Genomic DNA, 27743 nt, shown 5'->3' with positions numbered 1-27743 from the left:
TCGACAGTTGCCTCTGGTGGAGGCCCTTGTGCTGCCAGTGGGATGAGCAAACAATTGCAGGGCTGCACCTTAACATTTTACGTCTCACAAAAATTGCTCGTTATTAATTAGAGTATTAGACAGTAACAGAGTTGCATCTTGAGATACGGAACATGTTGAACAAAACATAACCATTATTTTTTGTGTTATTTATTATTATTATATATGATCCTATAATGCATGATGGTTGCAATGTTTCTTTGAGAACATGTCATTGCCATTTGTAATTTGTCTGCATTGGTCGAGTAAGTCCATGATCATGGAACTGCCGATATGCATTGCATACCAAAAGCCAGACATCTGACCTTCTGTATTCAATCCTTGGGCTTCAGCAAGTACCTTGCTTTTCATATGGCCAGTTTGATGGCTTCAATTATTGCACACAAGAAAAACCCCAAAAAATTTTCAAACTTGGTATTGGTACATAATTCAGCCAAGCTAAGCCTTGAGGGTATAACTATATACATGGGAGACTTTACCAGCCTATTTCCAGTGTGTTTCTCCTTTAAAGAAAAAGGTATTTCCTGTTATTTTGCAATGACCTAATGAACTTAATTTATGAATAAGAATTAATGTATTATCTACATGTTTTGTTAGAGTAAATTGATTGTCAATTGTATGCTAAAAATATAGTCACCCAGAATGGAAAATTACATGATCCTTAACACAGTCATTTCTTAGAAAATGGAGTTGACTTATCCATCTTGAATCGAAAGCCTATGTGTTAAATTGAATCGAGGTGTTTTATGACAATTATCACTATCATTTGATGGTGTTATGACTGTTTTGTGTTGCATTAAACGCCAAGGATTAAATACATTACATTTTATTTTGGAAAACAAACATGTAATTGATTGTATTGCTTATGAAAGCACCTATATGAAGTGTTTAGCACTTGTTCAATTGTGCGCAATTATGTTTTGGTGCGCACATTGAATTTCATTATATATGTAGTTGTGCCTGGAGCGGTGGCGTGGTGGGTTAGCACATTGCACTGAATATGGCGAGCCGATTCACAATCGTTGTTTTGTTGTTAGATTGCGTTGTTTGAAGATATATGTCGCCGTACTAAACTATAAAAAAAAAACAATTACGAGGTAAGGCCCACTGAGCAATATGGCTCTTTTTTTCAGAAGCGATCTGGCCACAAATGATAGCTCAACCAAGAGGCGTATCATCACGTGGACATTTATAGCAGCCAAATACTCCAAAAGGCATGTTTCTAAATGTGGAGGTGAAAAGCAGAGGACCCGGATAAAAATCCACACGGAGAACATGCAAACTCTGAATATACAGGCGTCAGGGTCGGGATCGAACCCACGGCCTCCTGCATATCAGCCGAGGTAGTTCACATTTGGCCACCCTCCTCCACCCAATACAGCCAAACAAATCAAGTTGTCACGCGAACAAAACGTGCCAATTGATGTTGTTTTTACTTTGAAGTCACAAAATCGTACGTGTTAAATGGCCACCTGAGGTTGATTCCCAGAATGTTTAGGGCAGTCAGAGGCAACCAACGCTAACTAGTGGGCCACGTGAGCGGCCCTCCTTCACCTCATTGGGGCGCAAGCTTGAAATCATCGTGCTTGTGCACAAATCATGATGCCACGTGCCACCCTAGAGACACTGAGACCAGGCCACCACGAGGACTTCCACGGGCCGTGTGAGGCCTGCAGGTCCATGGTTGCCCACCACTGGTTTAGCACTTTAAAGCTTTCGTGACTGCAGGGATTCATCTTCCTGGTTCTTTCGGTAAAGTCACGTAGAAGGAAAATAATAAAATAATAAAAATAAAACAATAAAATAATTCTCACGACGTTTCGGCCACAACGCAAGCAGCCGTCTTCAGGTGGAGAACAGGTCTGTCATTCAGACTCTGCCTTCTCGACAGACCTGTTCTCCACCTGAAGACGGCTGCTTGCGTTGTGGCCGAAACGTTGTGAGAATTGTTTTATTATGTTTTATTTTTATTATTTTATTATTTTCCTTCTACGTGACTTTACCGAAAGAACCAAGAAGATGGTTTAGCGCTGTTCATCGCTTGTTGCAGAGGTGCATGGTTCTAATGCAGCAGCCGCCCTGGTTATTACTTTGGGTGTAATAACCGCAGTAATAATATGCTTCGTCTGCTTCACAGTGAATATCTAAAGATCCCCTTATGGTATTCGTAAGAGCAGGCCATTGTGTGCTGGCGTCAGCATCCAAATAAGAAAATTACCCACAAATTACTCAATTGCAATAATGCATAGAAATAATTTCCCCCTACTTGCAGACTATTGCCCCAGATCACTATAGCAAATTGGACTCTATCCTGGTCTCCTGAAGTCTCACCGGGCTAAACAAATACATTTTTACTTGTTTTGGAAGCAACATTCAATCTATAAGACTTTAGCTCAGTTATTTATTTAAAGGGGAAAATTGCAGTTAATAACTTTTGGTTATCTGTTCATATTACCTCCTCTGTTTATTACACAAGACCGTTACATTTCAGAATATATTGGACTGAGTACACGCACATGAATTAATTTTACTGGGAATTAAAACTTGCGAATCCTTTATTTTTAAGATGTTTGGCCTAACTGGCGATTGCTTATTGCCAAGGTCATTGTAATCAATATAATAAATGCAATGTTTACTAGCTTTGAATGTGACTAGCATTCATTAAATTGGCTTCACCTGGTCTCATGTGCACATGTACATGTATTTGAGGGCCTCCCCGATGCAGGTAATAGGTGCTCTATCACCATACTTCACCAGAATCGTCAGTGCGGATTGGTGAAGACAGGGAGCGTAGATGTTGGGACATAGTGCAATACAACAGTGGATTTTTTGCGACACTACCACCTGCTGACAATGCAGCCTCACAGCAGCCTGCAACGACTGTTTTATGCATCCAAGCTCTATCCACGCTCAACCATGCTCAGCTACCGAGGTCTGATGAGATTGGGCGCATTGAGGGTGGGGTTTGGTCAAAGGCTCAACACCAGTCCTCATTGCCACAAAAACACCGGGGTATTCACAACCACAAGGATAATGGATATTTTTCTTATTTCAAAGAGCAGCATGTACAGCTTTCATAAAACGTTTGTTTGAATTTATTTGCCCGACCACACGCAACGTGTCGATTGACGGACTGGTGTACCCATTCGTCCTGCGACACCGTTTCAGCTGTCGTAGAGGGATATCGAAGTGGAGCTGACGACCCTGAATTGGAAGGCCAGTGTGTTAACCAGCACACCAGGGCAGCATCTCTTTATTTTTAGAAAGAGTTTATAAATACTTCGTAGGCATGTACCGCACTCAAAATACAACATCGGTTCAGCCAACATGTTGAGATTCACGTAGAAAAAAATTAGAAAAAAATATTTGAAAAAATTATATCCTGTCATGCCAGTGAGGCTCGCCAGCACACTGCGATCATGATGCAGACTAATTTTTTAAACATGTTTACCTGTATTCATATTCTTGGTTCTTTCGGTAAAGTCACGTAGAAGGGAAATAATAAAACAATAAAAATAAAACAATAAAATTCTCACGACGTTTCGATTGCAACAGAAGCAATCGTCATCATGTGTGAAAACCATAGAAATGTTTTTGTTGAAAAGTGGTTTACCTGGTTGATTTCCCTTTCTGTACATCCTTAATCAACACACCATATGTTACTCTAAAGTAAAAATGAAATAAACGTATGTATGCGTACTCTTAGTTCTTTCGGTAAAGTCACGTAGGTAAAAAATGAAATTAATAAAAAATAAAATAATAATAAATCATGTTTTACCTACGTGACTTTACCGAAAGAACTAAGAGTATGAATCCTTGCAGTCACGAAAGCTTCAAATCTAGAAATATGTATGCGTGTAAATAAATGCGCTGAAAGTGTGACAAACTGTTTTAATCATTAGAATGTTCAACAGTACTCTTCTTACGGTAGACGGGAAACATCAAAGCATTTTGATAAATTACACCCTTTGATGCAATGAAAGGGCTTAGGAGATGATGTGATCGGCATTTGCAATTTACGTGCTCACAGAGATAATACGTTACGTACTGAAAAGATATGCTGCACATATGTTTAAGGAAAGTGACAATGTTCTTTCTTTCATTTTATTCACGACCAATTGTCTTGAAGCTTAAAGGTCAGTTTGTATTCCATGCATGCAGAGGTATTTGTGTTTACTGTATGCGAGTGAGAACTAGTATTCGTGTTCATGCGGATTTACATATCCACACAGAAACCGAGGCATTGCACATCAGATGCTCAAGGTGACATTAACCCAACAGATATTTCTGCTGCATTTCAAATGTTTATGATGTACAATTCATGAATATTAATGCTATCAAAGCTGTGCGCAATCCTATGAGAGTATGTGTGGCAGCAGTACTGTCATAACCTGAACCCTTTCGTCGTATTTACTCACCATTATTGCATGCAAAATGGAAAGCAGAATGATTGGTTCAAGCGTAATAAAAACAAAAACATTGTTCTTATACTTTCACATCATCACTGAACCATGATGGAAATCCTCCCTGCTTTGAAAACAAAGTACAAAACACCCCAAATCCCATCAATGGGATTTCTTGTGAAATTTACGACCAAAGTGGAGAGTACACCCTTGACCGCATACATATTGCCTCTGCAGTGCTGTATCCCGTCTCCTGCTTTCATCAGTGAAGCTTACGCACATTGCGACAGATAGTCATTTAAGGCTCAACTTTAAAATTACACCAACGGCTCCTCCTTTGATTCTACACGGAGCTCGGTACCAGCGCACGCTTACCGAACTTCCATCCACCTTGGATAATGCGACAACAGTGCACATGTGTGGTACTCTTGAGATTTTGCTCATTTGACAACGCTGCATTGCAACACGCGACATTGCTAGAGACGGTAATGCCTTCCCAATAAAGCCATAATCTCAACCGCACATTCTGTGCATTCATTAGATAACGGAGTACAGATATTTCGTTGTCTCTGCATACGTTCTCTCCACTCGATTCAGAAGAAGCCAATTGATGTCCACAGCACTGTAATCACACCCCTGCTGCTCATGTTTCTGATTTCATGACATGGCCCGTTTCCACTTGACAAAATAATTGAGCTGGAGAAATAAACACAATTCTGCTTGACTCCCCTTGAACTTGCCACGGCTTGGTTAAATTGTCCATTTAGTGCAACTATAAATGGCATACCAAGTTCAATCCCAAATATTTTCAACAACAACAAACAATACTGCCAATTTCCTATGACAAATATTATGCTAAATGTGCCTGCGCTCATTGGATTGCAGACGCTAAGTTGGTTTGAGTAACCTTCACGGTTTTCCAAGCTTGATATTTGAGAGGATGTTAGGAGGCACGGAGATGCCAGTGTGGAGAGCTGTCCCTCACTTACGCGGGTTTTCCTTGCGTACTTTAGTGTCCTACTACATGCAAAATACACCTTAATGGCACTGGTCACATCTCAATGCAGGGTCTGACTGACAAATACCTTGCTGATCTCGTCACAGAGCATAAACCATCACACAAACGTCGGTCATCCTCTCAGCAGCTTTTGGGTGGCCGTCGAACAAAAACGGTCACTGCATCGCGCGCTTTCAGATGTGCTTCTGCGGACATCCGCAACAATCTCCCTTCCGATGTTAGGAAGCTACTGGAGCAATGCACTTCTAAATCTAGATCGAAAACCAATTTTTTTACAAATGTTTTTTTGTGTTTAGCTTGTTGTCCTTCCCCCGCACCTTTGATCAGCAAACTTGGCTACGTATGGTGTGAAAGAGGTTCAACATATATACATATGTGTAAGGAGGGTGTATTCATCAGCATGATCTGGGTAAATATTTGTAACGTTGGCATCTGTAGTCTGCTGACAATGTAGGTTAGTGTTAGTCACATACTACAGTTCGTGATCTCCCTTAAAAATATTATGGAAGAAATTATTTCATCTGGAAATATTTTAGTATTTTTTTTACTTTATTTATGTTATCTTGCATTCTATTATAGACTACTATGCCCAACACTGTCAATTACCCAATCACCCACAACTCCCATACTTTGGGAATTTAGACTTTCATTCTTTATGAATTTAGAATCAAAGTATAGTACATCCACTTGCAGAATGCAGTTGATTTTTTTCCTGTTTCATGCACGGATTAAGCTTTCATGTAATGTTCTATATAATGTTCTTTCTCATCCCATGAATTGTATTCGGCAGCATTCAACAAGATCTTACAGAATTAAGTAGTTAAATAAGTATGTAAAGGGGTTGAATATGTCCTGCGGCTCTTTATAGAAAAACATAGCATTCTCTCGGTTTTGTGTATTTTAATGAGTGGAAGATGGTAACATTGTATGTGCTACAGTAATAGCATTGAGCTGATGCTTGTTATGTTTCAGAGCCACTTCGTAGCCTGCATGACTGCCCTGCTGAGGCAAATGGAAGACGGTCACTACCAGCACTACATCAACACATTCCAATCACGGCAGGACCTCGTGGTGAGTCCGTCCGGCTGAATGCGTATGCACGCGTATGCGATGAAATGTGAACTGTTCAAACAGTGGCTTTCAACGGGTCCATAATACCAAGGCTGGTGATTGAACATGCTGTTCAATGAATGACCTCCTAGTTTATGAGTGACTGCCTGGTGCAATCCTTGTTTGCCAAGTATTTCAAGTACTGCTCAGTCACAATCCTCAATGGATTGAGCAGGTTTGTGTGTGTATATAACAAGAAGACAAAGATGCCCCCCTCCCCACATAGCCTTCACAGACTGTTGAGTCAAATGCTCTTAGCGAGCACGGATGAAGGCCGGAACGGCGCATGAAGGGGTTGGTGGCACGCCGCTGTCTCCTTACTGGCGATGCTTACACGCTGAACCAACCACTCATTTGAGGCCGAGTCGACCTAGCGGAGGCCCAGAATCAGTTAAAATCACAGTTTACCGTGAGCAGGAATCGAATTTGTGTCGCCGGGTTAGTAGAGCAGTGCGCTAACTGTTGCACAACCACTCCCCACAGTGTATATGTATACACACACACACGAGTGCATCTTTTGTCAATTAAAGTGTGTTTTTTTCTTATACAAGACTTTGGTAGAATCCTGCAATGTGCATCTTATAACTTTGAAGGTATCATTTAAATGTGTGAAATAGTGTTTCATTATTAATCTAATACAAGTCGATATTTCATAACATTCGAAACACCAACTTAGTTGCAATAAGAACAACGATATTGCATCGATGTTCATGAAGGTAACATGACTAATGATAATAAAACAACCTTCAAAACATTCAAATGTCATGCTGTGTATTCTGAATGGAGCTTGAGTCCTGTATACGACCATCTCAATTAGGTGTGGACAATTCATTTCATTCCATTCATGGAGCTACATTTGTACACTCTGATGAATCACAATGTCAGTTCAGAGCGAAATTTTACCATCATTTTCTAAGTTGGAATATAATTAATGTGCTGAGAACATGTCTTTGCTCATTGATGCAATTATCTTTCCTCTCCAACCCTTGTGACTGGCCACACGCAAGCCTAACAATGATGTCGCCAGCCACTTAACATGTTTGAGTTATATTTCATTAGAAATTATGTAACATCCACGCTGACTATGGCCACATTTCTGCCCCCATGTAGAGCCACCACGCTCGATACTAAGTGTGGCTCTGTGCAGACAGCGGTGTTAAGGCCATGGTGACAGACACAGGGAGAGGCACACAGAGACACGTACACAGGGTGCAGACATGGAGAGAGAGCGGCTCAGAGATAGATAAAGGGAGAGACATCACGACACGAACAACGAGAGATGCTGCGAGGCATAAAGACACAGTATTCTGCTTAATGATGCACAGATAAAATGAACCCAGAGAAACAAGGGGAGAAACAGACGCTTCTAAGGAGCTAATGTTTGGCACATGTGGAAAGATGGCAATGCCCCGAAGGTTTGCTGGAGTGAGTTTTATTGGTATGAGGTTACTTATGCCATTTGTGGGTGTTCATGAAGAGACTCACCCCCACCATAGGAATGTGGAATTTCCACCACTAACCCACAGCCATATCCGAGAGATGAGCATTGCGTCAATCCTCATGTGAACAAGAGCTCACTTCGATATGCCAATTACTAAGACAACACTCACTAGTATTCAGGAAAGAAAAAAAACATTGTGTTTCTTAGAAATGCATTTGCATTATTTTTCACCATAATACTATAATACAGTTCCAGTAGGATATTGAGTTCCGTATGGCTGAGTGAAAATTTAGATGAGCGTTGTAATGCTCTATATTATGTGATGAATGGAATGAAAATAATTCCCGTTCTTTACAGCGCGGAATATTTTAAATGCAAAAATACAAGAGGAGGAAAATTAAATAAGCAGCATAATGCATGCAAGTAAAAAAAAAATATCTGTTTTCATTAAAAAGCCAGTCAAACTCTTTCCTTACTATGTTGAATTTAAATCTCTCATTAATGTAATTTAAGTTAATTCAATCCATATGACTGATTGTTTGAAAATTCTCCTGCAGTGCCCATTCTTTTTTATGGATGTACACATGATGAAGCCTTGTATAATGTACTTAGATGATTTTAAAAGGTCCATTGTAACGTAGCAGTGAAAGCCCGCTTCAATATGAAACATTACCATTTTCTGAATACGGAAATAAATGCTGCACAGTCTTGTTAACAAGAATAATATGATCATAATTTAAATAAATAGCAGAGCCATGCTGTGTCATGATATCTAAATTAATACTACTGTATCCCAATTCAGCGTCTCTAATACAGGAGTAATATTGATGTTATCTTTCCTCCAGACTCATACAGTCAGGTAGCTCAGTGATAGAGCCAGCGGCTCGCAATGTCAAGTCCTGGTTGGGGGTTGACTCGGCCCATCATCCCTCCATGGTCGATAAAATAAGTTCCTCTTTGTGGGGACGTCAACAGTGGTTGTCCTATGGAGAGACTTGACTCCTGTCAAACGGAATGTGGAATTTCTACCACTGGATCAGGGCTGCAAATAGGCAAAGGATTCTGCCTCAAATCAATGCTTATTTGATCAGGAAACAACGTTAAACGGAGAGGCTTACACGTTTTCAGTACAAGTATTGAGTAATATTTTCATACCCAGTAGCTACTTGTTGTTCTATAAAACGCTTCAACGTGTCCCACCACTGTCGGGCAATGGCGACGCATGCCTGTAATTCAGCAGTGCTGATGTGACAGTTGGCGGATCATGGTAATATTGTGAAAGTCCCTTACCGTGACGTGCCATACCCTGGCTTGCCAGGACAATGCGGCCCAGAAAAGTGCAGACTGTCATCTGTCCCTTATATATGGGATAGTCTTTTGCCCCCATGCACGCATTGGTTTTCTCCACTCGCTCCGGTTTGCTCCCACGTGTTTAAACGCTCATGGATTTGCTGAAAACATCTTAATATAAAGATGACTGCAGAGCTTTGGCAATTGTTGGCGCCTGCTCACTGCCTGGCTGCCTTCTGGCTTATCTGCGGTTCCTCGCGCCTCTGAGTCACTCTCTCTCCACGAGAACGAACAATACTGTGCACGTTACAAGTTGAAATTATTATGTTTGCGGAATTAGCTGAACAAAGATGGTATAGATTAACTGTTGTTTAAATACAGGCAATATCAAAGTATGCATATAAATGAGCGCGTATATATTGCTCCGTTTTCTTTTAAGATGAAGTTGTACTCTAACATTCTTCACAGTTCAATAATCATAGCAAATATGTGCTTGATTGTTTGCAGGATTTTCTCATGGAGACTTTCATCATGTTTAAAGACCTGATTGGAAAGAATGTGTACCTTTCCGACTGGGTTATCATGCACATGATGCAGAACAGGTACTGTCCCAATATACATGTTTTAAGTAAACAACAATGTTTTAAGTAAACAAGATATATGCTAAATAGATTAGTCATGGCATTTGTGTCCAGCGTTTTGTACATTCAATTAACAACACCTTACATTGAGATATATCATCTGTGGGGGAAGCACTAGTGTAACGGTTCAAAGACTGCACTGTGAACCTGTTGCCAAAGTTTGAATCCCAGCCAGGGCTACTGGTCTTAGACATCCAACAGTGGATTTACATGTGGAATTACATGCCGTATTCTTATTAACATCTCATATTCCCATGTGAAGATTTCCAAAATGCCCCATCTTTCGCGGATTTTAATCAAATTCGAGCGAAGCGTTTATGCACATTGCCTTTTTCCATTACAACAGCAATTCATCAAGTACGGCTTATAATATGACAATATCATTGCCACTCATAATGTGCTGCCTGCTCAGTAACGTGTATCAAATCTATTCATTGACACATCCGCTATGCGCGTAGGCTATTATAGCATTATAGGAAATGGTAACAGTTTAAAGCACTCTAGGATAATGACAATTATTTCGTTCAAAAAAATGTATTTTTCGGAAATCCCCACCGTTATTAACTCGTCTGTTCGTGTAATTTTTTAAAAGAACAATTCCATAATCTTTGGATGTTTACGTAAGGATACAATGGCACACGTTAAAATTATTTTTAAGCAATTTACACTTGACAAGGGATAGTGTTGAATGTCTGGGTGTTCATGAATGCCGATATGAGCAATACAAATGTGGTATTCGTGCACAGCTGTGTTAAGAAGCCGCCGTGGTCGATGCCAGTTATAGAATAACAATAATGGGAGATGCACTTTAATAACATAACATTTTTTAAAGGGTGGAATTATTTTCATTGGTTTTCTCCACTCGCTCCGGTTTTCTCCCACGTGTTTAAACACTCATGGATTGGCTGAAAACATCTTAATATAAAGATGACGGCAGAGCTTTGGCAATTGTTGGCGCCTGCTCACTGCCTGGCTGCCTTCTAGCTTATCTGTTATAGAATAACAATAATGAGAGATGCACTTTAATAACATAAATTTTTTTAAAGCGTGGAATTATTTTCAGGAAGCATTTAAGCATGTTCCTTTTGTTCCGTCTGTGTGACAATTTTGATGGATGTACATGGTGACCTATTCTTGGTTCTTTCGGTAAAGTCACGTAGAAACGTCGTGAGGACGGCTGCTTGCGTTGTGGCCGAAACGTCGTGAGAATTTTATCTTATTATTATTTTATTATTTCCCTTCTACGTGACTTTACCGAAAGAACCAAGAATATGAATCCATGCAGTCACGAAAGCTTTAAATCGAAATGTATATGGTGACCATCGGATGTCTAGGATGCCCTGTGACTTGCGGTGACGCGTTATTCACACAGCTGGTGACGGTGGCTTGTAAGCTGTAAAAATGTTCCAATTCTCAAATGTTTTCTCTACTTCATTTCACGGCCATACCATGGTTTTAAGAATATATATTACAGCTCAGAAAATCTAAATAGAAACTCATTTATTTTTTTAGCACGCAACCTTCCTGTATAGATTAAGAAAAGTCACAGGGTAGCCTGTCTCTATCAATATGCTGAAGCCTTTTCTTCCAGTGCAATATATTTTTGCCATTATATTACAGCGAACATTCATTTCTCAAGCCGAGAACATACGGATTAGCTTATATCTTCCGGTTTATGTAACGTGCAAGTGTGTGGTTTTGTCAGGTTTGTGTGTTGTACCCGCGAGCGTGTTATGAGCTGTATATTTACAGTGCAATAATGAAACAAAAAAAAAATACACCCAAGAAACGGTCATTCATCACAAAGATGTTGCGTTGGTACAATTTGGGTCCAATACCCAAGCAGACAGAGACGATGCGGGGTGATCCAACGGCTGAGTAAAAAGAAATAGCATCTTGGCTCATAACCGTGAAAGATTTAAACATTATTCTCCTCTTCCAAGTGCAGCCATGTGATGAATGTAAAAGACAAAAGGGTTTCGAGTGTCATACAGCGCAGGCACCTACTGAACATCCCGGGATGCTGCTGCAACCCAAGTGCAGGTCCCAACGTCACGCTCACAATCTCCATCATCAATCCCTCATTGTCATGGCAGTATTTGATTGTTTTTCCGTTAATATTATCCTGAGTGCTTTTATGTGTGTCAGCATGGACCTCTGCTTTTATTTGTTTTCCCCAAGTGTTTTCAGATGCACCCCTCGTGTTGTTAAGCTCACGGTTGGCTATTGGAAAAACACATCGGAATCGAGTCCCTTTTTTGGCTGTATTTTTATGAATACTGCCAAAAAGTCGTAAGTGAATTCCTGCTCAACAGACGTTGATGCGGTCCTCCTCCTCCTCCTCCCATTTACAGTCCCGAGCCAGTGGTGGAAATTTCACATTCCTACGGCGAGAGCAGTTCTATCAGACACCGAATCTATTATTGAGACTGGAGGAATCCGATGAGTTGTAAAGCTCTTTGTTCACAGATGTCCAGTGGGGGCGGGTAAGCAAGTTACAACAACAAACGAAACAAAAGCAAGATAGGAGCGTTAAAGAGAGGGAAGTTAAAAGGAAGTTACTGAAAATAAAAAAAATCGAACAAAAAATGATATACTTACAAATTGCATAAGTTCATACATTCCTGTCGACTGTTCACTTCCCCATATATTGGTACTCATTTTAGTGACCCTGGAAGAATGATGGGCTGAGTCAAACCCCTAGCAGGATTGAACCTGCAACCTTCCAATTGCGAGACACTCTACTGCCAAGCCAGCAAATATAGTACATCATGACATTTTAAAAGGTCATAAGCATCCTATTAAAACTTCCGGTGAAAAATAAATCTGTTGGTAAATGTGTACTTTTGCGATGCGTAAAAAAACTCTCTGATTAAATTGCTAAATGCGTGCCTTGTCTCGAATTTTGACGAGGGTAGGGCTCGTTATGGTGTGCATATATTTGTGGCAATGCGATGACCTCAGGAGAGTAGAATGAGGGTGCAGCGAATGGCAGGAATACTATTAGAGGCATGCAAATGGCATTCAAGGAAGCAATTAATGCAGTACACTTGTTAGGGCAATCGGGCCGTCTGGACCCTGGGAGGGCAAACTAAGGTGTATCACGAGCATCAGAGAAACCAATTAAAGCTGTGGTACAGATGTTTACATGGTCCGATCAAGCTGAACACGATGTCAAATCGCAAGTTTATCCATTGCGGTGAATGCAAATTGACAGGAAGGAGACGTGCCTTAATGACTGGACATCTGTTACAAAGAGCATCAAAGCTCATCGGATTTCTCCGGGATAAATACGGATTTAAATTTCGATTTAAAGCTTTCGTGACTGCAGGGATTCATCTTCTTGGTTCTTTCGGTAAAGTCACGTAGAATGGAAATAATAAAATAATAAATTTTAACATTATATATTTTTTTTATTAACCAAGAAGATAAATACGGATTCTTATTTTGATTACGTATGTCCGTCGCTGAATTGTCTGTTTGGATTAATGTCTTTACAAAGAACCGGCCTGTATTCATTCATTATCACTGTATTTTATTTTACAAACTCCCAATTTGAAAATTGTATACAGCACGACTAAACTATGACTCCGATCAGGAGATACATATTTTCATGTTTCTGCGTGTTGATCGAGTTCACCGAATGGCTATCATTGTACAGCATCGTTTGCTGTTGGTTTTTTAATTAAACACAGCACCAGTGTGAGATCGAGAACAATTGAGAGAGAAACACCTGCCAATTATTCAAACAGCATGTTACTCAAAGCATTACAACATAATTAACAAAGCCACATCAGTTGGAGGCAGTAGCATGTTCTTTTTTGGCTGGATTCATGGCAAGCTTGATAAAAAAAAAACGTGCAACGGTTGTGCACATTAATTGTGTGAGTGTCTTCTCTGATGCTAATGGTCGTCTCGCTCCGTCTGCTCAGTCTCTACCTCCTAGACCACTGGGGATCTTCTGCATTCATGACCTGTACCGGTAATTTCACCTTTGACCCCAAACCACGTAGACCGCCTTCCACTGACATTCAAGGGATTAATTTAATATTATTATTATTATTTGTACATACTTGACGCAAATTTAAGCATGAATTAGACTAATTTTCATTAAGGTAGAAAATAAACGTTGAATTATTCAGACAGCTACTTTTAGACGTTATGGTTTCTTTTTGCGACGTAAACTGTTGCTCATTGCTTTCAAAACACATAAACCATCACATTTCCAGAACATGGGTGAATTTGAAAGATCAAAAACCTTGAGGTTATCTCCAACACCTTGACCTCCAACGTTACAGCTGAAAATATTCACACGATTTGTATCTATGTTGAACTTCCATTGCACCGTGCGTAGCCAACCGTGCTCATCGAACGTGCGAAATAAAGCCACCGGGGAATGTGGATTTGAACCCACGGCCTCGTGGTTGTTGACAGCACAGCAGCTGCTGATCCCACAGAGGCACATGGCCGCGCTATCGTACCTAACGAACTTCAACCCGCAATAATCTTATTTTTATTTATTTGATTATTCTTTTTTTGTACTTTTCGTAACAGCTATTATCATTGGAGTATGACAGGTGAGGCTCTGCCTCCCCTGCCTCCCCAGACCACACGTCCCTGCACTACACATGCAATGGTCATCTAAATTGCATCACACTGAAATCTTGGGATTTGTATTATATGAATACGGATTGATTTTTAAAAATAATTTTACATTCATGTCTCTTAACGTGATGGTCATCGTTCACCGGAAGAATAAATCCTTGTCGAGCTGGAGACAGAATTGAGAAAAATAACTGGGACACAGTTGGTATCAGTAAGGTTCGAATGAAAGGGGATGATTCCATACTTGTGAGAAGTGGCAGCTTTTTCTATCATAGAGTGGGAGGTGATGATAATTATAGAAGATAATTATAGAAGAAGAGTTCTTCTTGTTTCTTTCGGTAAAGTCACGTAGAAGGGAAGTAATAAAATAATAAAAATAAAACATAATAAAAACAATTCTCACGACGTTTCGGCTACAACGCAAGCAGCCGTCTTCAGGTGAAGAATGAGACACTACCAAACTAGGAGCTTATATATAAGCTGCATTGGGGGTTGAAGAGCGCCTTAACAAAAAGAATGTGCATGTGAAGAGGGATTTAGCATATTCATGGAAAATGCGTAGGCGTTGGGCGGGGGGGTGTCAAAGTCATATTATGCCCATGCATTATGCAGGATCAGCAGCAACCAAGGGGGGTGCAGGGATTAGCAGTAACAAAGGAAAGGAATGTTAATGATATGTAGCTGCAGTTACTCAACAACCACGTAGAAAACTAAAGTATAAACTACATAAAAAACTAAAGTATAAACTGCATCGCACCATCAGTATACTTACTATACTCTATAATAAGCTGAGTTACTAACAGCAAGTAATACATTACAATTTTACCTCGTAAAAATTCTATAATATGCTTCCATCTAAACCTTATTCTCTTACATCACACGAGCATATACCGTACTATATACTGCCATAGATAAACCCAACATTAAATTATATACTGTATTGCTGTAAACCAACCTATATCTTATACATTTAATATCACACTATGTGTTATTCTACACACCCTAATGTGTATCGAAATGGTTTATTACGTCCTTCCAATGATTGCTGAGCCAGAATCCATCTTCTCGGTTAAAGTTGTCTCTGTGTTTGTATATGTGGATCGCCTCATGAACGAATCTCTCATGATAGCCAGATGGCTTGCAGAGAACCTCTGTCTTGGAGAAGTCAATATCATGTGAGCCCACTGAGTTGTAACAGTGATCTGCCACGGCTGAGGTGTTAGTCCTACCGTGTTTCAGGTCAGCTTTATGTTCACGGATGCGGTCCGAGACATGTCGTTTGGTTTCCCCAATGTAACTGCTACCACAGAGGCAACTTAGTTTGTAGACGCCAGGGTACTGTATGTCTGGAACCACATCTTTTACAGACGGTACCAGATCACGGATTTTATGTACTGTGTTGAATCGGACCTGGATCTTGTGTTTAATCAGGATTTTGGAGATCTTTTTTGTGACCCCAGCAATGTAGGGTAAGGTGATGGTCTTGAAAGGCTCCTCAACAGGATCCTTCTTGATGGTTGGAGTGATGGCTTTGCGGATTGTATAGTCGGAGTAACCATTTGCCTTAAGAGCTTGGCGTACGTGTTTGAGTTCACTGGAAATGTGTTCATGGTCGGAGATGCATTGGGCTCTATGATATAGAGTCTTGATGAGGGAATTCTTCTGAGATGGATGGTGGTGGGAATCCGGTTTTAGATAAGCATCCGTGTGGGTGGCTTTCCTGTAGACAGAGTGGCTCATTGAACCATCAGGTCTCCTTTTGATTAGGACATCCAAAAAGGGTAGCTTGCCATCATTTTCGACTTCCATGGTGAATCTGATGGCTGGGTGTATGGAATTGATGTGGTCGAGAAATTGGTCTAGAGCAGGCCGGCCATGTGGCCAGATGACAAAAGTGTCGTCTACGTACCTCTTCCATAAGGTCGGGCGTAGAGTGGCAGTCTGGATGGCGTCCGTCTCAAATTTCTCCATGAAGATGTTGGCTACAACCGGAGATAGGGGGGAGCCCATTGGGGTGCCCTCAATTTGCTTGTAGAAGGTTCCATTCCAGGTGAAGTATGTATTGGTTAAGCAGTGTCTCACCAGGGGGGGTACCCCAGCATTCAGTCCTTGATGAACCAAGTCTTCAATGATTGCGATGGTGTCAGGCACAGGTACCTTGGTGAACAAGGAAACCACATCAAAACTGACAAGCAGGTCGTCTGGGGACAGGGCAATCCCCTTGATTGTCGATACCAGGTCAGTAGAGTTTAGTACTGCAGAGGTGGTTTTTCCAGTGAAAGGCCGTAGGATTTCGGACAAAAAACGAGCCAGTTTGTAAGTGGGGGAGTTGATAGTAGAGACAATGGGACGAAGAGGTGTATCTTCTTTATGTATCTTTGGCAAGCCGTACAATCTTGGTGGTCTGGCTGCAGAAGGTTTCAACGAGAACTGTTTGGTCTGATCAATTAATGCGGTTGAAGCAGAAATGATGTTGTTGGTTTTGGAGACGAGGCTGTTGGTGGGGTCTCTTTTTATTTTTGTATAGCTGCCATCGTTTAGTAGTTCTTGAATTTTGTTGTTGTATTCTATTTTGTCCATGATGACAGTGGCATTGCCTTTGTCGGCTGAGAGGATGACAATGTCATCCCTCTTTTTTAATTGAGCTAATTCAAAACGCTCCTCTTTGCTGATGTTGCTAGCTGGCATCTTAGCGTTTTTGAGGGTTACAGAGATTTCGGATCTTGCTACGTCTGCAGCGATGTGACTCAAGCCCTTGAGAGCTACATCTACTCGAGCAATTATATCATTAACTGGTATGTGTCTAGGTGTGACTGCAAAGTTTAGTCCTTTAGCTAAAACGGATTTCAAACCTTCAGAAATAGGACTGTTACTGCGATTAATTACGACTTTGTTAATATCTAGCTTTTCAATGTGTGGGTCCGGTTTCTTGTTTGAGAGGCGATTGAATTTGGAAATCAAGTTGTCCTTACATTTAGTCGACATAGCGGCAGCTGAAGAGGCAGTCATTTTTTCCACATGTTCCCAATCCGATGTGGACATTGTTACACTCAATGTCCACATCGACAAAGGCAATGCCACTGTCATCATGGACAAAATAGAATACAACAACAAAATTCAAGAACTACTAAACGATGGCAGCTATACAAAAATAAAAAGAGACCCCACCAACAGCCTCGTCTCCAAAACCAACAACATCATTTCTGCTTCAACCGCATTAATTGATCAGACCAAACAGTTCTCGTTGAAACCTTCTGCAGCCAGACCACCAAGATTGTACGGCTTGCCAAAGATACATAAAGAAGATACACCTCTTCGTCCCATTGTCTCTACTATCAACTCCCCCACTTACAAACTGGCTCGTTTTTTGTCCGAAATCCTACGGCCTTTCACTGGAAAAACCACCTCTGCAGTACTAAACTCTACTGACCTGGTATCGACAATCAAGGGGATTGCCCTGTCCCCAGACGACCTGCTTGTCAGTTTTGATGTGGTTTCCTTGTTCACCAAGGTACCTGTGCCTGACACCATCGCAATCATTGAAGACTTGGTTCATCAAGGACTGAATGCTGGGGTACCCCCCCTGGTGAGACACTGCTTAACCAATACATACTTCACCTGGAATGGAACCTTCTACAAGCAAATTGAGGGCACCCCAATGGGCTCCCCCCTATCTCCGGTTGTAGCCAACATCTTCATGGGGAAATTTGAGACGGACGCCATCCAGACTGCCACTCTACGCCCGACCTTATGGAAGAGGTACGTAGACGACACTTTTGTCATCTGGCCACATGGCCGGCCTGCTCTAGACCAATTTCTCGACCACATCAATTCCATACACCCAGCCATCAGATTCACCATGGAAGTCGAAAATGATGGCAAGCTACCCTTTTTGGATGTCCTAATCAAAAGGAGACCTGATGGTTCAATGAGCCACTCTGTCTACAGGAAAGCCACCCACACGGATGCTTATCTAAAACCGGATTCCCACCACCATCCATCTCAGAAGAATTCCCTCATCAAGACTCTATATCATAGAGCCCAATGCATCTCCGACCATGAACACATTTCCAGTGAACTCAAACACGTACGCCAAGCTCTTAAGGCAAATGGTTACTCCGACTATACAATCCGCAAAGCCATCACTCCAACCATCAAGAAGGATCCTGTTGAGGAGCCTTTCAAGACCATCACCTTACCCTACATTGCTGGGGTCACAAAAAAGATCTCCAAAATCCTGATTAAACACAAGATCCAGGTCCGATTCAACACAGTACATAAAATCCGTGATCTGGTACCGTCTGTAAAAGATGTGGTTCCAGACATACAGTACCCTGGCGTCTACAAACTAAGTTGCCTCTGTGGTAGCAGTTACATTGGGGAAACCAAACGACATGTCTCGGACCGCATCCGTGAACATAAAGCTGACCTGAAACACGGTAGGACTAACACCTCAGCCGTGGCAGATCACTGTTACAACTCAGTGGGCTCACATGATATTGACTTCTCCAAGACAGAGGTTCTCTGCAAGCCATCTGGCTATCATGAGAGATTCGTTCATGAGGCGATCCACATATACAAACACAGAGACAACTTTAACCGAGAAGATGGATTCTGGCTCAGCAATCATTGGAAGGACGTAATAAACCATTTCGATACACATTAGGGTGTGTAGAATAACACATAGTGTGATATTAAATGTATAAGATATAGGTTGGTTTACAGCAATACAGTATATAATTTAATGTTGGGTTTATCTATGGCAGTATATAGTACGGTATATGCTCGTGTGATGTAAGAGAATAAGGTTTAGATGGAAGCATATTATAGAATTTTTACGAGGTAAAATTGTAATGTATTACTTGCTGTTAGTAACTCAGCTTATTATAGAGTATAGTAAGTATACTGATGGTGCGATGCAGTTTATACTTTAGTTTTTTATGTAGTTTATACTTTAGTTTTCTACGTGGTTGTTGAGTAACTGCAGCTACATATCATTAACATTCCTTTCCTTTGTTACTGCTAATCCCTGCACCCCCCTTGGTTGCTGCTGATCCTGCATAATGCATGGGCATAATATGACTTTGACACCCCCCCGCCCAACGCCTACGCATTTTCCATGAATATGCTAAATCCCTCTTCACATGCACATTCTTTTTGTTAAGGCGCTCTTCAACCCCCAATGCAGCTTATATATAAGCTCCTAGTTTGGTAGTGTCTCATTCTTCACCTGAAGACGGCTGCTTGCGTTGTAGCCGAAACGTCGTGAGAATTGTTTTTATTATGTTTTATTTTTATTATTTTATTACTTCCCTTCTACGTGACTTTACCGAAAGAAACAAGAAGATGAATCCCTGCAGTCACGAAAGCTTTAAATCGAAAAAAGAAGAAGAGTTCTTGGTTTTTTCAAAAATCAGAGTTAACGGGATCAGTAGTACATTGGATAGATTTACCAAGCTCAACATGAAGTCTCTCGAAAGATTATTCAAACATATGCTCCACGAACACGTCTTCTGCATGCAGAAGCAGAAAATATCATGAATAAGTTGAACACAAATGTAAGGAGTGCAACATAGAAGCTTGGAGAGGTTCGTGCTTGGAATTACACTGAGAGACGGGAAGATGAACTCGTAGATTATAGACCATAAGATGAACCGCTAAGAAGAATAAGTGGGATTATTCAGGGTAAATGGCTCCAACGGATTATGGCTGATGGTCGGAACTAACGGTGGCGTAGCATCTTCTTGGTTCTTTCGGTAAAGTCACGTAGAAGGGAAATAACAAAATAATAAAAATAAAACATAATAAAATACAAATTCTCACGACGTTTCGGCCACAACACAAGCAGCCGTCCTCAGGTGAAGTAGCAGCCAAAGGAGTGGAAATACCCAAGAGAGATTACGACCGCCGTAAAGATGGAGCGATGAAATTGGCTCGTGTGGTCAAATCTCGATGGATTATTGCATTGCATGAGCATTTAGAGTGGTGATGGTTTTGTCTTCATCCAGAAGTGAATAGATTTTGGCTGCAGATCACAATGCCTCAATGTAATGTACTCTATAGTAAGTAAATTGTAATTGCTACTTAAGATAGTGATTTTTTTCAAATGTTTTGCAATTATTATTTCAACGAAAATTGTGAACTCCACGTAGTTTTTAGAGGCATCTATACATGTGCTCTGCATGATATGAATATTGTATTACAATTAAAAACAACAGATTGATTTGCCCTTACAATAAAAGTCAATGATGTGAAATATCAATATAAATGTAATTGGCATGCAAATTAGTATAGTCATAGCCGAAAAGCAATAAAATACAACTTTCACCCTCTGACTTTGGGGGTCCCACAAATATAATTTTTGAAATTTTCTAGTTTTTTTTATCATTATATAAGCATGGAGTTGACTATATTTGCTCATAATTTCAGCGCTCTAGCCCGTCTCAAACATCTCAATAAATTAACTGCAGTCGCTCATTCACGAATGACTATTCGAGAACGTATAGAGAACCTGAACATACTGTATGCGTACGTGTATATTGATTAAAGTAAACGTCTAATAATGCGCAGAGTACTACTACTAGAGTACTACTGCATAGTACTCTCGCATTGCCGTACCACTATCTGGTTGTGTTTTCTGGTTGTGTTTTCGGGTCGTGACAGCATGTCGTTCGGAATGATGGACGATGCTTTAATTTCGCGTGCAGGGAGCTTCTCCCCGTACTGAATTCAACAAGAATGTGAATACATCTCGACTTAAAGCTTTCATGACTGCAGGAATTCATATTCTTTGGGTCTTTCGGTAAAGTCATGTAGATAGGTTCAAGGAAAAATATTTTTTGTTATTTTCTTTGAACCTATCTACGTGACTTTACCGAAAAGACCCAAAGAAAATGTGAATACATTTCACCATTACTTTTGGGGACCACAGTGCAGCTGGCGTGAGACATACTTTGTACTTGCGCACTCGTTTTTTGCAGGTGAATTCATAAAACAAAAACCTTGATGTTACAAGACTGAAAACACATTTTTTTTTATCAATTAATTATCGTGGAAAAACACGCAGATATTTTTTTGACATTCTTTGACAATGCATTTTCTACAATTTTTATAGTTCCAAATTAATCACCCATTCGTATGTATCACCTTTATTCTTGTCCCTTACCCTCTGCCACCACAAACCTTCCCATTTTCCACTTTTTAAGGGATGTTCTTTGAATCAGTGCTGACTGCAATTAGCTTTTCTTAGCCCTCTTGAGATTTATGATGCCTCAGTATATAATGTAGATAACATTTGCACGGACTTATTTTTAAAATTAATTACATTTAAACATGTCACTAAGCAACCCGTGCTCAGGAAGTGTTTTTTTTTTAATGGGGTTTTACTTTATTATTCAATTTGAGACCAACGGTAATTAGGTCTTGGCAAATGTATAATCTTTCGATTTAAAGCTTTCGTGACTGCAGGGATTCATCTTCTTGGTTCTTTCGGTGAAGTCACGTAGAAGGGAAATAAAACAATAATAAGACCTGTTCTTCACCTGAGGACGGCTGCTTGCGTTGTGGACGAAACGTCGTGAGAATTAGTTTATTGTTTTATTATTTATTATTTTATCATTTCCCTTCTACGTGACTTGACCGAAAGAACCAAGAAGATGAAATGTATAATCTGTTGATCGAAAATTATTTAAACATCTTGAAGCATACGCAAGAAATAAAATCAAGGGCACAAAATGTTGCATTTGACAGCTGCTGAAATAAATCTTAGGCAATTGCATAAAATCACCACGTGCTGATTTGCTAGTACGTGGAGTTCTATATAAAATCTAAACCAATAACACATGTCCATTTTAAAGTAAGCTTAGGCAGAATTATGGGTCTGATTGTCTTTTATGATACAAATCATACACAGGCAGATATGCAGTACAGCTAGGCGATTACCACAAGAACATATTCAAATCCACCCTGGATGATTCCTGCAGGGACCGCAATTCTTGGGTGCTTTTCACGTGAGAATTATTTGAATGTGATTCTATCAGGGATAGCAGAGTTTCTGCCATGATGGATGTGCAACAGCATGGAATTATATTCCGATTCTATTGAACATCTAGCCTAGCTAAGCCTTGGCTAATCTTAGCTTAACATAAAGGTGCAGCCCTGAAATTGCTTACTCACACCATTTACGGTGGGTGGGTCTCCACCTGCGAGAGTTCAAGGAATCCTCTCTCCAAAGGGTGTTTTTGGCCTCCTCTTGTCCAGACATCTTGGAAGAAGTGGGAAAACCCACACTTCACCCCATCACGCGTAACCGGTCGATCGACTAATTGCATTGTTTTTTGTTATAACTTTCTGACCCTCTCCTACTGGATAATTGTGAAAAAGAGCTTCATAGCTCATCGGATTGCTCCAGCATGAATGAAGATTCTGATTTATACTGTTGGATGGACGGAGGTGGAGGGATTTAAAAAACTTGCCTACTGGTTCAATCTTAATCACCATTGAAATGCATCACCAATGCTTATGTAATACATTGTTCAATCGTGATTCTGGACATTGGAAGGTGCTGCAGGAAAAGAAAGATCACGATCTGACCGAATATCAGATTGTGGCCAGGATGGAAGCTGTCTTACTTTAAAAGATGGAGCGATGGACCGAGAGAAGCGGAAATAGCTCTGCAAGGATATGTCGGCAAAGGAAATGTACATGCGATAATGGCCCAAAAAAGCCAAAGGAGCTAGAAAGAGAAATAATTTTGATTCAAGGCTAGGAATCATGAGAATGGCCCTGCTCTAAGAGGCATCACTGACGTGTCTTGTGTACACTCACAATGTTATAGTTCCAAATGCATGCAGTACAAAGCAGAGAGGACAATTTAAATCTGGAGATTTATAGATTGGGGAATTTGTGAGTGTGTATAACATAGTGAAAGTTACCATATGCACACACAATGCAAAGCAGCAGAAGCATACAAGAGCAACCTTTTTTATGATCCTAACTTTTAATAATGTGACAAAATAGTTTACAGCTAATACATCACTCCTGGGGAATATTAATATGGGTGCTGTTGGATTATTAGGCCCAGACACATTTTGAATTAATAAAATATTGCTTTTTGTCAGTATCATATTATAACTGTAATGACTATCATAAAAATGGTTTCAAATCCACCCTTAGGGTGACTTTACAATGGCATATACACATAGTAAGTCTGCAAATTGTAATCATTTGTTGACATCTGAAATATGTCTGCAAATGATACAAAAAAAAAGAATACTCACATGTGCATATATATGTTTCAATTGTAAGGTCTTTGGTGTGCTGTTGCTTAGTAATTAGAAATTACAGAACTTAAATGTGTATTATATAACAGGTTAAATCTGTAGATGATTTATACAAAGAGCAACAGACTAGCATCAAAGTTTAGTCTACTTTATCTGAAAAGGCTAAATTGTTGTTTGGACTGCATTTTGCGAGTTTAGACATTTTCAAGAAGTGTGTTCATGTATAAGCCCAAGAGGTCCAGAAATGAGTTTGGCAATGTTTTGTGAAATACAAAATTGTCCATTGAGCAATACATTGTTTTTCATTTACAATTTTTTTGAGAAAAAAAAACCCATCAATAATATTTGTTCTGTACAATCCAGATCCTCTGGGGAAATAACCTTGGTTCTGATGTAAGTACATTGCAAAGGAATCTATTTTGAATGCCCAACGACCTGAGGATTGAAATAAGTCAATTTCATAGTCAAGGACAACAACAACAACAAAAACAAGGAACGAGACGAGACTTCACTTGCTTGGAATAGTCAGCCTGACGTAGGCCTCACCAACTAGACTTGAAATTGATCCCTGGCTGAAATACGGTCCAAATCAAACTGCCGCAAGGCCACCATTTTTTTGTATTCATAGAAATGTATATTTCTAAGCTTGTCTTTTTTCTTCATATATGTAGTTTTTTTATTCGCAGTAGTTTATTATACTACAGGATTGCCATTAAAAAGGATAATTGTTCATGAATATTGAAAACGAAAGCAAGGCCCCGAGGTTAAAGCCTATATACAAGACTTCAATCAATACCCTTCAACAATGTTCACTTGTTAGCGTGCTTAAGGACCTAAATAAATGCAATACCGGCAGTCTTAATGCTTTATCATGCTTGAGGTTTTCCCAACTACATTTTTGAAAAAAGCACATCAGCAAACATTGCACTGTTAATGGTTCTCATGAGTGATGTTTCCTAAAAGCATAGAAAAATGAACAACTTTTAGTGTTCCGGTTAATGATACATCATTGTGGTGTTGTTCCCAGTGGCGCGTGTGACATATGAGGTGGGCACAACATATTACTCATGATTATTTGAACACGCACACACATACTCTCAAGCCAGCTTGTTTTAAAACTGCAGATTTCCTGACGAGCAGTGTAGAACGAGAATTATTCCCATTTTAAATAAGTCTCCTCTTTTGATGCACAATCTATTCAATGACATTGACTTGGAGCTGCAATGAGCACTTTCTTATATTGTTGGCAACATTTAATTGGGTTACTACTACTATATAAAGATTTTGTGTATAGCTGCATCATGAAAAACATTTATCCAAACCACTAATTTACATCAATCACAAAATGTCTATTTGATACATTACAGTACAAATGTGTAAGTGTTGTTTTGATTACTCATTCAATATGGATGTTATGGATGTATAGCATGAAGTCACGTTCAGTCAATACAATGATAAAACTGAAACCACTTATATCACATGATGTATATCGATGCAGCTGACAGATGTTTTCAATCAATTTAACATGATCATATTTAGGTGGCTTAATGGAGCTAATGGAGTACCCACGTGAAATCGGGCGAGCACTGCTTGAGATCTGGAGTTCAAAAACGTGGTTGTCCAGCTGAGCTAAGACCTAGCAAATGTAATGGTCTCATCGCAGTCAATATTCATAGCACACACACTACAAACTGTAACCTTTGATCACAATGAGGGCTTCTTTTATTAAAATTGCACAGGTCACACAAGCAACTTGCACACAAAACTGATTAAGGTGGAGGCTAGTGTCTGAAGAAACACCCTTAAAGGATATCAAATGCCAGTGGCATATGCAGTGTAGCGGTTTCGCTTTAGGGCAAGGATTTAGCAACATGAAATTACTTCCCTTTAGCCTACATAATAACTTAATTTGTAGCCTTTTGTCCACTGCTGGATGAATGCCTCCCCATGCCGAGTTCGGTACCAAGGAGTTATTTGACAATACTTCACCACGCTGATCATTATGGGTTGGTAAAATTGGATGCGGGGGGGGGGGGAGTCTCCAGGACCAGTTCATACATACATAGTTAGCCGTGGCTGGGAATGAACAGGCTCATAGAATAGTGCAGGAAACGCTGCACCCTTGCTCTGGTCGCTTGCCTAAATTCCAATGGAAAAAATTAACGATTTGTTATCTGCCTCGCCTAGTATGCAGGAGGTCATAGGTTCCATCCCAACCCTGATGCCTGTATATTTGGAGTTTGCATGTTCTCCCCGTGGTCGTGTAGATTTTTCTCCGGGTCCTCTGGTTTTTGCCTCCACATTTAGAAACACACGCTTCGAGGATTTGGCTGCTGTTATAAATGTCCACGTGATAAGCCAATTCATTGAGGATTCATTTATGTTCTTGGTTCTTTCGGTAAAGTCACGTAGAATGGAAATGATACAATAATAAAAATAAAACATAATAAAAGAATGTTTTATTGTTATTATTTTATTACTTCCATTCTACGTGACTTTACCGAAAATAATAAAAATAAAACATATAAAAGATGAATCCCTGCAGTCACGAAAGCTTTAAATCGAAAATAATATAAATAAATAATTAGTCCCAATACAACATAATAGAATAAGATTTTATTTTTATTATTTTATTATTTCCATTCTACGTGACTTTACCGAAATAACCAAGAAGATGAATCCCTACAGTCATGAAAGCTTTAAATCGAAAAATATTCATTTATGGTCAGGTTGCTTCTGATAAAGAGCTATATAGGTCAGCGGACCTTACCTGGTAAAATACAAAAAATTGTTGAATATTTTAACATACACAAATACAGTACTACTCTTTTGCTATACAGCTTCACCACGTTTACCATTGTGTTGTTTCTCGTCCTTTCCAATGTCCTTGACCCTAGGGTGTTCTTGCGTGCCATTAACCAGTTTGCGGACATACTGAACAAATTGTTCTTGGACAGTGCCAACTTTGAGCTGCAGGTAAGTCTTTATTTCTTTTCTTTTTAAATGAGGTTGTTTCAACATCGAAAATACCAATTTCATAGCAGTTGAGTTGGATGTTTTCAGATTGTCACACCTCTACAAAAAAATACGAAACTAAATTTCTGTTAAATCTTGAATTAAAGTTTTCGTGACTGCAGGAATTCATACTTTTTGGGTCTTTTGGTAAAGTCACGTAGATAGAAATCAGGACGTTTCGATCACAACACAAACAATCGTCCTCAGGTGAAAAAATATAACGATAGAAATGTCGTGATAATTTTATAATTTTTCTATCTACGTGGCTTTACCAAAAGACAGACCCAAAGAATATGAATTCCTGCAGTCACGAAATCTTTAAGTCTATTGGAAAGCCACCATCCATCCCAGAAGAATTCCCTCATCAAAACGCTACACCATAGAGCTCGATGTATTTCCGACCATCATCACCCGGCCAGTGAACTGGAACACGTACACCAAGCTCTCAAGATGAATGGATATTCAGACTACACAATCCGTAAAGCTATCACCACAACCGTTGGGAAAGAACCATCTGAGGACCCAATCAAAACCATCACCTTGACATACATAGAATCTGGAAATCGTGGGCTATACCATGAATATTATTGAACAATATAATCACGTATGATGCATTGTTATTTGTTTTCATCGCTACCTAGTTTTCTCTCCCAGCCTATATCAATTCCTAATCAACTGCCGTCCATTTGACCATTTATTTTTTCTATAGATGTAAAAACGTATATATTTGCGTTTGCTAAGTCTGATCAAACATTAATGAATTAATGTGGTTTTGTGTGTGCCGTCTGCCCAGGAATTAGTGAAATGTAACTTATTTTCATATATACCTACTTCACCCCTACTCTGTTAATGATATCTCTATAATTACATATTACCTGCAATTAAGATTCATACATTCAA

General features: G+C 39.8%; 2 protein-coding genes across 2 annotated transcripts in view; one reads left to right on the top strand and one right to left on the bottom strand.

The window, feature by feature from the left end:
• Window positions 1-27743, bottom strand: part of LOC133345555 (conopressin/neurophysin-like) — a 559395-nt gene that overhangs the window by 85105 nt on the left and 446547 nt on the right. The gene's annotated exons all lie outside the window — the stretch shown is intronic.
• Window positions 1-27743, top strand: part of LOC133345551 (dedicator of cytokinesis protein 1-like) — a 209175-nt gene that overhangs the window by 104180 nt on the left and 77252 nt on the right. The window contains exons 29-31 of the mRNA XM_061556432.1: window positions 6433-6531; window positions 9809-9903; window positions 26726-26804. Of these exons, the coding sequence (XP_061412416.1) occupies window positions 6433-6531; window positions 9809-9903; window positions 26726-26804 (273 nt within the window). The remainder of the gene's footprint in view (window positions 1-6432; window positions 6532-9808; window positions 9904-26725; window positions 26805-27743) is intronic.

Source organism: Lethenteron reissneri, chromosome 22 (assembly GCF_015708825.2).
Source record: "Lethenteron reissneri isolate LAM-NWPU_2019-01 chromosome 22, ASM1570882v1, whole genome shotgun sequence".
Classification (NCBI taxonomy): Eukaryota; Metazoa; Chordata; class Hyperoartia; order Petromyzontiformes; family Petromyzontidae; genus Lethenteron; species Lethenteron reissneri.
This window is presented reverse-complemented; position numbering and strand designations above follow the sequence as displayed.